This window comes from Salvia hispanica, chromosome 1, assembly GCF_023119035.1.
Source record: "Salvia hispanica cultivar TCC Black 2014 chromosome 1, UniMelb_Shisp_WGS_1.0, whole genome shotgun sequence".
NCBI classification, from domain to species: Eukaryota; Viridiplantae; Streptophyta; class Magnoliopsida; order Lamiales; family Lamiaceae; genus Salvia; species Salvia hispanica.
The window spans coordinates 35,773,892-35,788,203 of NC_062965.1; the positions used below are offsets into that span (position 1 = coordinate 35,773,892).

The 14,312-nt window shown below is 39.1% G+C and overlaps 1 protein-coding gene across 8 annotated transcripts; it reads left to right on the plus strand.

Annotated features, from left to right (window-relative positions):
* The first annotated feature begins 1,189 nt into the window (after nt 1-1,189).
* Nucleotides 1,190-13,052, plus strand: LOC125215766 (chromatin modification-related protein EAF1 B-like). Of its 8 annotated transcripts, none has more exons than XM_048117314.1 (23): nt 1,190-1,332; nt 1,437-1,491; nt 1,568-1,668; nt 1,745-3,185; nt 3,280-3,399; nt 3,779-3,934; nt 4,543-4,722; nt 4,926-5,006; nt 5,560-5,617; nt 5,700-6,223; nt 6,311-6,364; nt 6,820-6,874; nt 6,961-7,139; nt 7,230-7,283; nt 7,420-7,500; nt 7,619-7,756; nt 7,839-7,955; nt 8,367-8,470; nt 8,628-8,831; nt 8,910-9,273; nt 9,728-11,418; nt 11,762-11,930; nt 12,721-13,052. In XM_048117314.1, the coding sequence occupies exons 1-21, from the start codon at nt 1,190-1,192 to the stop codon at nt 11,339-11,341; spliced, it is 5,823 nt and encodes a 1,940-aa protein (XP_047973271.1). In that variant the 3' UTR covers nt 11,342-11,418; nt 11,762-11,930; nt 12,721-13,052. The 8 variants fall into 8 exon arrangements, with proteins under 8 accessions (XP_047973271.1, XP_047973309.1, XP_047973301.1 ...); XM_048117352.1 differs by lacking the exon at nt 12,721-13,052 and having other exon boundaries at nt 9,728-10,910; nt 10,986-11,418; nt 11,762-12,220; XM_048117344.1 differs by lacking the exon at nt 12,721-13,052 and having other exon boundaries at nt 5,700-5,851; nt 5,927-6,223; nt 11,762-12,220.
* Nucleotides 13,053-14,312: the final 1,260 nt, after the last annotated feature.

Consider the following 14,312-nt stretch of genomic DNA (forward strand, 5'->3'; position numbering starts at 1 on the left):
GAATTTGGGGAATTGATGTGGAGTCGATGTCTACGTGTTTCGTGTCGTGCATTTCGTTGAAGTGCTGTGTGGATTTCGAGTTTGCTGCATGTGAGGTTGCAATCATGGGCGCATGATTGTATGAGTTTTACATGGTTTTGCATGCTGAATGAGTTGAGTTCTGCGTTTACTGGTCTGAAGCTTTAAGTTGATCAGTTATGACAGTTTGAACTTGAGAGGAGGTGGAGGGAAGTGCATGTTTCATTAAAATTCTATCTGCTTAGTTGTGAATCTTTCTGCTTAGTTTGGCAGAGAGTTTTATTCTTTATTGTATTTGTACCATAGTAATCCTATGAATCAGATGGGCGGGTATGGCAATACGAACTAATATGTCTCTGAGTAGCAAATGGACAGTTAAGATCATGTGTTATGCATGCACTCCGTGCTTCCTATTTATGTTAGCTGTTTCATTTCTGCTATGTTTTAGAACTTCTTGCCGTTGTTTACCAGCCTTTTAGCCTTAGGGTGGTGAGAGACATAACTCGTTTGACTTAAAATGTATGGAATTGTTATTGCACGTGGATATGAATTTTGAAATGTGGTGAATATAGAATGTACCTTTGTACTTATTTTGAAGATTTTATAATATTGTGTTTGTGTGGTATGAATAAACAAGGTTTCTTGATTTGGATGAGTGCAAATTTTGTCTTTATTGTGACTTCATCTTTGGCCAATCACAGCAATATTTAGTGTACCTAATTTCTCTTGAAATTCAGAATAAAGCATGTTTTACGCTTGAATTCCTATATGATTGATAAAAGAGCGATATATTGACGGCACATTGGCAATTTGGATTATTCAACTTCCTTCAAAATGGTTTAATTACCAAAGCCAAGGTTCTTAGGCTTCAAGTGATATTATGTTACATACTTACATTGTTAGTAAACTAGCGATTGCGAGACTATATATCTGAGATCGTTATCCTTACTCTGCGAGACCATCACATCCACCACAATGCTGGGGACAGAGCAAATGGAACCTCCCTTTTACTATTACTACATCCTATGTATTTCATAAACAAACTTGAGTTAATATCATATATACTATGCAGAACTCTTTAGTGGATAATAAGCTGCATCGTTGTTCCTTAGGATTTTGCTTTTGGTCTTGAGTTCATGGAGGCAGTAATCTGTAGCTTTTGAACTGGGGGATGCATGGATGTGACTCACCGTCTGTTCTCTTGGTAGATGCTGAAGTTGAGTCTATGGGAGGAGTTGTGGAAGGTGGAGTTGCTATTGCTCACAAAACTTCTCCCAGACGATTAGCAATTGAAAGGATCCAAGGAGAGCTCAGGTAATATAGCCATGATGCATAACTTTTCTATTATGCAGCTGCACAAAACTCTCAAGGATTCATCATTCATTGCATTGTCGTGAACATTTTCCTTGTGACCACAGGCAAGAGTATAATGTCCGGGATGAAACAAAAAGAGAATTGGAATTTCTTGAAAAAGTATAGAGCTGTAACTTGATCTTTTAATCAATGTATATCAAACATGTTGCAGCACTTGATTCCATTTTGTTGGCAGGGTGGGAATCCATTAGATTTACTTAAGCCTGGAGATGCTGCTTCAGGTAGTGTCCAGTCAACTTCATTGACCAATCAACATCAGGATCACCTTGTTACCAGGTATAAGATGGACATTAGTATCTCTTCTATGCAGAGTTTTTGAATATTATGCTTATTTATTTGTGTGGAGTTGCAGTGAAGCAAAAGGCAGTTTTGCGTTTACTGCATCACCCCATGGAGACTCTGTGGAGAGTAGTGGTAGACTCGGGGCTAATTCTTGTGAACCCAATAGTGCTGATAATCTCATGCTATTTGATGGTGAGCATGGGTGTGATAAGATTTCATTACATCCTAGTAGTAATAAAATTGTTCTACCAGAAAATTTATCTCACATAGATGGGAGTAGGACTCGGGAACATGGTGAAGCAGCTGCTTTTAGTGTACCTAGGAAAGCATATAAGAGAAGGAATAGGTCTCGTCCAAATCGTGATGGGATTAGGTTGAGTTCAATTGATGTAAATACAAGTCATGGCAGTGATGTCTTTTCTCTACCTTCTCGTCATGGAGAGGAGCTTAAAGGAAAAATATCTGAAGCAGAAATTCAGAATATATCAAAGAATTGTGATTCAAATCCTATATGTGCTAAAGATGGTGGCAAAGCTGAACTGGTGGACACACAACAGGATATGGAGTTAGGGGATGGAAAGGCTGAAGAGTCATCTAAAAAGCCACTTGAATGTGTTCTTGTGGAGGATTCTGCATCAGAGAATATTGCTTCTAAGGTCCCTCTGGATGATCAATGTAATCAACAATCACACTCGGGTGCTCTAGAAACTTGCATTCAAATAACTTTTGATGGATCTCAGGCCTTACATGCAATGGAAGAGATGCATTCTGCAGTTATTGAATGCCAGCAAATTGACTCTGCCAATAGAACTGAAAATGAATCTAGTTCCTGTCGAATCAATGGAAGCAGCAGTGAAAAGGATGGAACAAAATCTGATCCTCAAAACACAACTGACTTGTGCGACATGAAGGTTTTGGATTCTTCATTATCTTATGCACAGACCAGCAAAAGTATTGATGGAAACAATGATGGTGATATATGTAAGAAAATTACAAATGCCAATGTAAATGGGTTGATCAAAGATCAGACCTTACCCCCAGACAGAACAACATTGGTAGAAAGTGACGAGCTTGTTGGAAAGCAACAGACAGGAGGTGTTGGTGGTTGTGCTCTTGACAACCCAGAGAGCTCCTCAGCATGTTTAATGCAGCAAGAGAATGGATTTAAATGGAAACATGAAGATTTGAATGAAAGTGAATCTTCTATGAAGAATGAGGTGAAAAATCAAATTGTTAATGAATCAATGGAACCTTCTGAACCAAGGGGGCCAGATTCAGAAAAAAAAACTAATCCTGCTTTGGATGGAAATCTTGGACTGGGTGGCGAGATTCCATGCTTGGTTAAGAATCAGCATTCTGTTGATATTTCAACTTCTGATTTCCTGAATGGTGGATCTTTGACTAAGAATTCTACTATTTCCCTTGAGGCTCAAACTTCTCCCTGTTCAAATTCAAAACTACAGCCAGAAATTGATGAAGATTCAATCTTGAAAGAAGCACTAATTATCGAGGTTAGATTGTTGTGTTTGCATTTCATTTGTCTAACTTAGTTACGGTTCAGCATGTTTCCATGAACTTTTGTACCAAATATCTGATACAATGTAGGCAAAACGGAAGAGGATAGCACAGTTATCTGATGTGACTTCTGTGAGAAAAATACGTCCAAAATCTCGTTGGGATTATGTGCTTGAAGAGATGGCATGGTTAGCTAATGATTTTGCTCAGGTTTGTTCTTAAAAGTTCTCCCAACACCATTGTTTTGAGTTCAGATTTTTACCTGCTGTTTATATTTTTTTGTACTCCCTCTGTCCCATTAAAAATGCAACGTTTTCCTTTTTAGGTTGTCCCATTAAATATGAAACGTTTCCTAAAATGGAAACAACTCTATCTCTACTTTTTCATCTCTCTTACTTTACTCTCTCTTCATTAACTCACAAAACAACACTACATAAAATCTTGTGCCGATTCCCAAATGTTTCATTTTAAATGGGACGGAGGGAGTATATAATTTGTTGGGAATAAGCATTATAGTGTTTTTCTTTGCTGGAGATGATATATATCACATTATCACTATGCTTACGTAGAGAGTTTCCTGGTTGTTTAGGAGCGTGCTTGGAAAATAGCTGCTGCAGCTCAAATAACTTCCCAAGCTGCTTTTGCTTGTCAGTTGAGAAAGCATGAGAACAATTTTGGTATGGAGGCAAAAAAAGTTGCTCATACCTTGGCAAAATCTATCATGGAGTTCTGGCATTTGGTTGAGGTATATATATGTTTTTTAAGTTGATGTTGTGACTATTCTTGGCTGTGTCTAATCCATTAATAGGTGTTTTGTTTATAGGTCAAACCATTTTCTTCTGTGTGATTTGGGTTTCTTTATGTCTGTTTTCTGTACTTCTTTCAAATGATATAATCTGATTGAAATGTACAAACCAGCAAATTTAATATGTGTGGACTGAGTTCTAGTTCTTATTTATTTGGTAAAAGGTTAAGAAGGAAGGTGTACTTTTGCACTATGAGCTATGCATAGTGAGTTGTAGTAATTTTTCTTTAATTTTGTTAATAGAAGGTCTTTTTCTTTGCTCGGTAAATGGTCAATGGATGCATAAACAGACTTTCCTGGGATTTTTTTAAACCACTGTTTTATATAGTAACAACAATGTATGATTTCCAGCTGGGAGTTCTTTGTCCAGCTGAACTAACAAGTTAGCTTTACTCTGGCTTGCTATTTACTGCGAGTAATGTTTTTAATCTGCTAGGCTGGGTTGTTTTAAAGATAAAGTTGTTAAAGTTATTGCTAGTAAATGTTTGGTAGATTGAAAGATGGGCAGAAAATTATGGTTTTGATTATGATTATTTTTGGTTTGACAGGCAAAGACAGTGATACCCGGGAAGGAAAATAAAAGGGATGATACCCTTGCTGTTAAGGCTTATGCAGTGAGATTTTTGAAACATAACAATTTCAACGTTAGTGATAACAAAACTGAGGAACCACTGATTCCAGATAGAGTATCTGACATGGGGATTCTGGGGGAGGATAGTTTAATAGAGGTATGAAATCTTAACAGAATATCATGATGCCCTCTTCATCATTCCTTCATACTTCTTTCCCTACTGTTTTTATCAATCCCTCATTTTAGTTCTGCATGTAACATGATTGTAATGGGTTCTAAGCTGTACACGTGGATGCCTTCAAGAATTTCTCTTGAAATGATCAACGTCTGGTTGACTTATATATTAATTCTGACTTTCAGGAGAATCTCTTCTATACAGTCCCTGTTGGGGCCATGGAGACCTATAGACTCTCAATAATATCACAGTTTGCACGGTGTGAGGTAAGTGCTTTCTCTGGCTCACTTTTATGCTGTGGGAATCATCTATGTTTCACTGCATTATATTTGCAATATCTTTTTCTTAAGAAAGAATAATTATAAATAACTAATGTAACCTGTCTGTGAGAAGTAAAGTTGATGTGTTGGGTGCTTTTAGATGAGCCAATGCTACCGACATGTTAGCTTTTGAGAACACATGCTTTGCCTTTACAAAGCCAAATATATTGACTTAGTTAAATATGTGCCCAGCCCCCATTCCCCACTAGAATGTTTTTCCATGGGAATTAGTATCTATATAAATATCTGTTTAAGCGCAGTGGAACCTTTTCCTGAATTAAAGGGTTTGATTGTGGTCCCAATATACCCAATCATAATAAGATTTCCATACTGACTAAAGAATTCATGAAAGTCATCTCTCTTTTGGAGAACCCAGTTTTACTTTCTTTGGAAGCATAAGATTACTATGTGAGTTCTTTTGTATCATTTGTTAGCCTTTTGGTATGTAAGTAATGTAACCTTCTATCTAGTCTCTAAAACTGATCATATTATTGCCCAGAACATAGTAAAAATTGCCCAAGAGGAAGTGGAAACATCTGCATATGATGCCAATGCAGGTAAATCTGATAGGTATTGCTTGGTTCTCTTTCCATATTTCATTATTAAATTATTTGTTGTGTATATTCAATTGAACTGCAGACTTTGAGGCTCACCATATTCCATATGATGACGACGAGGGGGACATAAGCCTATATGACATGCCAATGACCTTTCACAGTAGCAAGTCCTCACGATTTGGCCAAAAGAAGCGTAAACACTTGATTCATGCTTATGGGGTGAGATCGTATGAAGTAAGCTCTGACATTTTGCCAATGCAATATGCTGAAAATAAAGTTGTCGATCAACCAACTGCTTTGATGGTGAAGCGTCCAGGTGGCAGTCTTAATGTTTCAATCCCAACAAAACGTGTCCGGACTGCTTCCAGGAGAGTTATCAGCCCATTTAGTGCAGGAACCTCTGGATGCATTCAGGTACCTAATAGAACAGATGCTTCGAGTGGTGATACAGATTCATTTCAGGATGAACAGTCAACTCTGCGCGACGGATCATTTGTTCCAAATAGCTTGGAAGTTGAGTCCAGTGGGGACTTCAATAATCAATTACCGTTTCACTCGGCAGAAGTCCTGACAAAACATAAGAAAAAGAAGAAACCCAAGCATCTGGTAACCAATGCCATATGGTTTTGAATATATTTGCATCAATTGTTGTAATTCACCCATGTCTTATTTCCCTTTGGTGTTCTGACACAGAATGCTTCTTACGAACCAAGATGGCAGGTTGATCCTACCTTCCAAATGGAGCAGGTGAATTTATAATCTTCTTTTCTTTTTTTGTTTTATTGTGTGTTTGTTGATAGATGTTGTAGATTGATAAGAGATGCATTGTAGATGCATATAAGGTTTCTGAGGGTTTTTGTGAGTCTTCAATTATTCTTCTTAACCCTGCTTATACTTATACTACTGTTTTAAAGGTAAACTTAGTTTTTGAGTAATAGGCCTTGTGTTGTTGCAAAACTTGCTGATTATCGTTTCATATAAGATATACTGGAGTTTGGTTTTGTGTTTTGCTATCTAAGTGATCTAATTTGTTATTTTGATGAAAATGAAATGTCTATTTGAATTGATACAATTAATAAAAAGACAATAAAAATAATTCATTCTGTTTTTTGGAGTTCAGTTTAGAGAGTGATGTTTCTCTTATTCCTTGTAATTGTGTTGATGTCTCCGCTTGATGTTGGATGCTGTTTCTCTCTTTGCAGTTTCAGAGGGATAACTTAAAGAAAAGGCATCAACTGGAGTCTAATGGTAACAGTGGTAAAACTTGTCCTCCTCAACTCATTAATGATTTCAGTATTGATTTTGTTTATTTCTACTGTTGTAATTATATATCATCTCTGAAGGTTTATATGGTCAACCGGTGATAAAGAAACCAAAGATTATGCGTCCATCACAAGAGAACTCTTTTGAGAATATTGCTCCTTCCCCAGCAGTCTCCCAAATGAGTAACATGTCTAATCCAAATAAATTTATTAAACTGCTTGGTGGTCGGGATCGGGGTAGAAAGCCAAAGATTCTGAAGGTACATTTACCATTGGGAGCTTCCCCTCTTTCATTTTTTTTTGCTGTTAGTGTTGGATAAACTCTGGTTATGCATCTTGATTCTTCTCAGGTGCCTACTGGGCAGTTGGGTTCAGGAAGCCCATGGACGCTCTTCGAGGACCAGGTTTGATTTCATATACACTTTGCATGTATATTACATGAGGAAATACTCACCATGCATTTAAGACCTAATATACGGCTGTCTTTTAGTGCTTACTTGTATAGGTATTATCATTTAAAGATTGTAATGAAAATTTTAGGCACTTGTTGTCCTGGCACATGACTTGGGCCCAAACTGGGAGCTTGTTAGCGATGCTATAAACAGTACTCTACAGTTCAAGGTAGGTTGCTAAAAGTAGGAGGATCTTGTGACTATTTTGATTGTGACTTTTTTTTGTGACAAAGTTAGTACTTTTTAGTTTCTAACATACTAAGTACTATCTTTCTTTTCATGTAAAGTGCATATTTCGCAAAGCTAAAGAATGCAAGGAGCGACACAATGTTTTGATGGATAGAACTTCTGTTGATGGAGCAGATAGTGCTGAAGACTCAGGGTCTTCTCAACCTTATCCTTCTACATTGCCTGGCATTCCCAAGGTACAATGCCCTCTTTTAATTCCTTGTATTCTTGTTCTATACAGTTGCTTGTTACAATACATGTTCTTTCTGTTTAATATAGGGAAGCGCCAGACAGCTGTTTCAACGTTTGCAGGGGCCAATGGAAGAAGAAACCCTCAAATCTCACTTTGAGAAAATCATCGTAATTGGGAAGAGACAACAATACTGTAAAAACCAGGTACTTAAACCAAGTTAATCCAATGTGACATCATCTCATATGGCGTGACCTAATATCAAGATCTATCATTGTGTGTTTTGATTCTTAGCTACTTTTGATACGATAAATATGTTGAGATTCGGGTATTGAATGACATGTTTAATTGTTAATACTGCTAAAAGAGATGCCATTGAATGGGATGTCCGATATTATATATGGAGATTCTGTTGTTGAAGCTCCCTATTTGTTTGCAATGCCTGTTCAAATGTGTTATCTTCTCTTGTTCGTACGTTTAAGGTTTAAGATACTGGATAACTATTATTTCTGTCATTTCCCTAACTAAAAAAAATTTAGCATCATTGTTAATATTTATTTTATGCTTTAACTTTGGTCATGATTGTGTTTTATTTTTTTTACTTGATTTCTTTTAAGAATAACAATCAGGATCCCAAACAACTCCAGCAACCTCATGGCTCTCATGCAGTTGCACTGTCCCAAGTCTGTCCAAACAACCTGAATGGAGCCCCTGTTCTCACGTAAGTTTTTTTATTGTTTTTAATCAAGTGCACTTTTTTTTTTCCTGATCAAAATTCTTGTAGTTTTTTGGGTCTTTCAAACTGCTGAAACATTTCCTTACTTTCCGTAAATGTTTTTTTCTACTCTCTTAATCTGATGAGTCTTGAACCTTTGAAGCCCTCTGGATATCTGTGATGCCACTGTTACTGGCCCAGACATACTTCCTATTGGTTATCAAGGGCCACATCCTGGTGGATTACCCATTGCAAATCAGGGCCCTGTAACACCGTTGCATCATTCATCTGGTGCTGCTTCTGCACTGCAAGGATCACCAAATATGACGTATGGCAATAACTTTTCATCTTCACCAGGCTCTATGAGGTATTGTGTTGAGGGCTAGTCTTTTTCTGATTCTGCAGTTAATTCTGATTGCGTACTCAGTTATATGCTTTCATGTAGGGATGGTAGATCTGTTGTTCCTAGACCTGCTTTAGCCGATGAACAGCAGAGAATGCAGCAGTATAACCATATGATGACTAATAGAAATGTGCCTCAGCCTAATCTCTCTCCTTCTGGAGTTGTTCCAGGAGCTGATCGTGGTACCCATTTACTTCCTGGTGGCAATGGCATGGGTTTACCCTGCGGTATTAATAGAAGCATGCCAATGGCAAGGCCTGGGTTCCAAGCCATTGCTTCATCCTCTATGGTTAACTCTGGGAGTATGGTTTCCCCTGGTATATCATCAGCAAATGTGCACTCTGGAGTAGGCACTGGTCAAGGAAATTCCATGTTGAGACCTCGTGAACCTATGCACATGATGCGGGTATGCAATAATATTCCTTTCTCATCTTCTGATACATATTTCTAGATTAATTTTATGAGTAAAAATACCGTAATCTCTACTATTTCACCTAGTCAGGCAAGCAGCCTTCTATCACATTCTATCTTTTCTGGCTAACAACTCCTGCAACCCACTTCTTATTTCCAAAACATTCTGCACATACCCACAAAAAAGAACATTCTCTTCCAGCTTGAGTTTAATGTGTTGCTTGCCTTTACTGTTTATTGGTTTTGAAATGCAAAATTTGTGTGAGTAGAGTTTCTTCTTGATATATATTCCCAATTGAACTTGAACTCCATTCTCTTGTCTGATCATGAATGACAATCATTTTCATATTATTTTTTCTTTTAAGTGGAGCTCTACCTTTTGATATTCTTATGTTTCACAGTTGCATATGTCTGTACTTCCAATAACAGATAATTATGTTGTCTTGTAGCCTGGCCTGAGTCAGGATTCACAGAGGCAAATGGCACCTGAGCTTCAAATGCAGGCGTCACCAGGAAACAGCCAAGTGCCTCACTTTGGTGGATTGAGTTCAGCCTTCCCTAATCAGACTGTGTCTCCACCAGTATCATCATACCCTCTCCATCATCAGCCGTCCCATCCAGTATCACCTCAGCCCCAAGTCCTTAGTCCTCATCACCCACATTTTCAAGGACCCACTAATCATGCCCCAAATCCCCAACAGCAAGCCTATGCAATTCGCATGGCTAAAGAGAGACAACATCGTCTTCTGCAGCAGCAGCAGCTGCAGCACCCAGTACCGCCACAGCAGCCACAGATTGCTGCATCTAGTTCTATGATGCCACATGTACAGTCACATTCTCAACTCCCTATATCACCTACAGTACAAAATAGTTCACAAGTTCAACCCCAAACAGCTACACAACCTGTACCACTTTCTCCATTGGCAGCAGTTTCTTCAATGCCCCAGCATCAGCAAAAGCATCAATTACCAAGTCAAGTAGGTGTACGGAATGCTCAAGCTGGTGGGAGCGGGCTACCTAATCTGACTGCCAAGCAACGACAAAGGCAGCAACAAAAGCTTTCGCAAGCTAACAGACAGCATCCTCAGCAGCGGCAGCAGTCACAGGCTCAACAGCCAGCTAAGATTGCCAAAGGAATTGGGAGAGGTAGCCTGATGATGCATCAGAACGTCCCAGTTGATCCTTCATTAGAAAATGGGGTTTCCACGAGTCTTGGGAATCAGAGTTCCGATAAAGGAGATACATCCACTCATTTAATGTCCAATCAGGGCTCATTTACAAATTCTGCACTAAATACTGTGCAGCCAGTCCCAACAGGGCAATATGCGTCTCCACGTCCACCTAACAAGTCCCTTACTCAGCAAAAGAATTATCCTGGACACACTGCTTCATCAACCAAGCACCTATATCAAATGACTTCTCAGCCTGATAGTAGTAGTCAAAGTCATGTTCCAGCTGTGCCTTCAGCCATGTCTAGTTCAAACCACCAACAGGCAATATCCCACCAGAAGCTAGTGAACCAAAACCAATTAGCTCTTCAAAGACTGCAGCCAAATCGCCCGACAAATACTGATCCAGCAAAACCACAGACAGTAAATTCTGATGCTGATCAGCACCTGACGAGCAGCTCTAGTAAGATGCTTGCCACAACAACGTTACCTCAGACCGCAAGTAATGGAACTAACTTTGCAACGATTGCCTCTTCAGCCAATACTCATCAATGGCATGCTTCAGAACAATTATTGGATGGACATGCATCAGAACAATCATTGGATGGACATTCTACAAATATGAGTCGAATGGTGTCAATGCCAGCAAATGCTTGTGATTCTGTCACTCAGGTAGGCCAAGAACTGAGCCAGAGGGCATTGGCCAGCTTGCCATCTAGTAAACACGATGTTAGTGCACACTTCCAGCAGCATCAGCAGTTGTCACAACTTTCACATCCTAATTCACCAGCGCCCCTGCGGCCTTTACCACCTCTACATTCTCAGCAGGGACAGCTTGTTCAAGCAGGTAAAGGTGATTTGTATGGTCGGCCCAATGACCAAAGTTTGGAATGAAGATGAGCCAACATAATGTGTGGTGATGATAGTGCTGCTCATGTTTGGTCGGCTTACTCTTGCACACCAGTGTACAGGTCAGTCTTGGCCTATTATGTTTAGCTATGTACCAATTAACTGATATTAGTGGAGTGTAAGTTAATTTTTGAGTAGGCTCTTTTCAATGCTTTAGTAATCCATAATTTGAGAATTGGCTATTGAATATGAAATCTTCTGTTTTTCCTGGTCTATAAGATGTCTAATTATAATAAACATTTGGAGACAGAACCAAATGACTAATGTGGGAATATTTTTATAAAATGTTACTCCTTGGTTGGAAACTTTTCTCTTCTTCAATTGCCTATTTATTTTTCTGAATTGACTTTTATATTTACTTGGCATGTTAATACCAGTGCTAATTTGGACCTGCAATTTCTTCAGTGAAGCTTGCACCCGTGGTTCTGTTACTTCTGTAAGGGCACGGGATAATCTGACACGTTAATGAAATCTAAGAGCTCTACAAACAGATCCCAGGGTGCTCAAATTTTCGGGGACATTGTATATGAGGAGTGCCCCGAGGGCTTCGGGAGGATAGAGACGGATAGTAGAGGTAGGTGTACAGAGCTTCGTCTCTCGTTTGTTTTGTTACCTTTTTGTCTAATGCCCCCTCTAATGTTATTGTGGTGAGGTAGGGTAGGGGCCATAATTGTTTGCCCGTTGGGCCGTTGTTATTGTTGTGGCCAAAGGCTATGGGAATATTGATTAGTGTTGTGTATAAAACACACTCTAGGAAACATTCCTTGAAATAGTGGTCCGTGCCATTCCATGTATATTGCTGTTGTATTCTGTCCTAGATTTGAGCAAATGAGAAATCAAAAAAGCACATGCTCTTTTTACTCACCCTTATTTGTTAAATGCACCTTGTCTTGGAAATCAACTCTCTCTCTCTCTCTCTCTCTCACACACACACACACACACACACACACACACACCAAACAGGTTCCTTAACTATTGTGGACTGGAAAAAGAAAAGACTCCGACTTTCAACCAATTAGCACAGTCCATGTATTCTGGTGTTTTATTATTAAATTTATTATTTTAAAGTTATTCAATTGTTATGGAATAAGCAAATCTTAATTGGTGATTATTAACTAAACAAGCTAAAATTCGAACCATTTAATGATTTTGGTTTCACAATATTATGTTTGATAGTTTCAGATCCTTAATATTATAGATTAATCCATTTTTATTCCTAAGTATATTAAAATTTAGTCCTAAACATTTATTAGCTGGTCAATTCAATTACAAACTTTTCACGTGGTAATGAATCTTGTGATTGTTTTATTGTGTTTTTCATTGAAAACTATACTTTCCTACTTTTCTTTAACCACAAACTTTAGGCCTCTTGTAGCTAAGGACACAACTGATGATTTTGAGGATGTCGGGCTCAGCTCAACTTCGGGGGCAATGTTGGACGAGTACTATGTGGGCGACATCGATTCATCGGCCATTCCCAGCAAGGCCCCGACCACGTACATGACTCCAAGCAGGCGCAGCTGAACCAGGACAAATCATCGGCCTAAATTTAGGGTTTGGGAAATCCATATAGCATGAGTGTTTGTTCATTTCAACTTTTGTGGTGTTCGAGGTCTTGTTTTGTATTTTAATTTTCTTGTACTAATCCAAGGAATTTCTTTGGTATCTTTCTATTATATTCTTAGTTATTCATGAATTTGTCATTTCTTGCCATTTGTAGTGATTTTATCTTGCACCCGATGACCTAATCCTCAAACTATGAGGTGTATTTTTGTCACTTCATGAATGTGGGACTAGAGACAATATAGATAGATGGGGAGATAAGATCACCCCTTGCAGAGAGCCAAAGATCAAATTCCATATTAAAAAATAGTGGAAAATGAAAATCTTACAAACATAGAAAGATAAAAACTATAGACCATATAATATAGCACATATCAACATGAAGCAATATCATGGAAAGATAAGAAACAAAACCAACCTACATTTTTTGAATAAAACTATACAAAATATCCCAAGAAGACAGCCCTTAGATACCACGCCATAATTAATAATTTGTCACAATATGGTAATCATTTAGCTATAAGAAAGAGCACTGAGGGGGCTCATGCCCCCCCTCTACCCCAATCGATAATCAAGAAAAATGGGGGTTCTAGCAAAACTCAAGAGACAAGAAAAACAAGATTCTCGAAATAAGAGTGTCTTTCTTAAGATTGTGCGGCCGGGCGGCCAGGTTGAGCTATTCCGGGACCCGATCCCGGCTGAGGAGATCATGTGGAGGTACCCTAGGTACTGCATTACCCGACCCGACTTCTTCGACTACCCGTGGATCGTAGTCCGACCCGACTCGGTCCTGAAGCCCGGGGAGGTATTTTTCCTTGTACCTCACTACACGGTCGACAAAGTCATGAAGGACAACATGCATCGGTTTCAACAATCATCCGAATCTCCACTCCCCCCTCCGGCTGAGCCAACTCTCTGTGTAAGGGCAGGGGCTCCGGTAGGGCAACACCACAGTCATACGAGATCTACCACGGATCATCATCATCATCATCATCATCATGACGATCGTCGTAGTAACCAAGACCAAGACAGAAACCACAGGAGAGAAACGGCTGATGATCAAAAACATAACAACAGTATTACTTCTGATCAAGATTCTGAGCAAGGAGGGTTGTACAAGGAGATGTTCTACGAGACGTGGGAAGAGATGAGGAGGCAACTGCAGCAAGAGAAAGAGGATTCTCCTTTGGAGAGTGAGAGGCCAACAAACGAGGAGGTGGTGGTGGCGCAGAGAGCGTTGCCTTGCCTGAGAAAGGGAGGGAGTGGGAAGAGGAAGCTCCACAAGAAGGTGAGGTTCTCATCTCCGATTATCATCCCTGGTAGCCAGAGAGGGACTCCAGTTCATTAGGGAGAATATGTGAGCAGTGTTAACAGCATTTGTGGCACAAAGTTA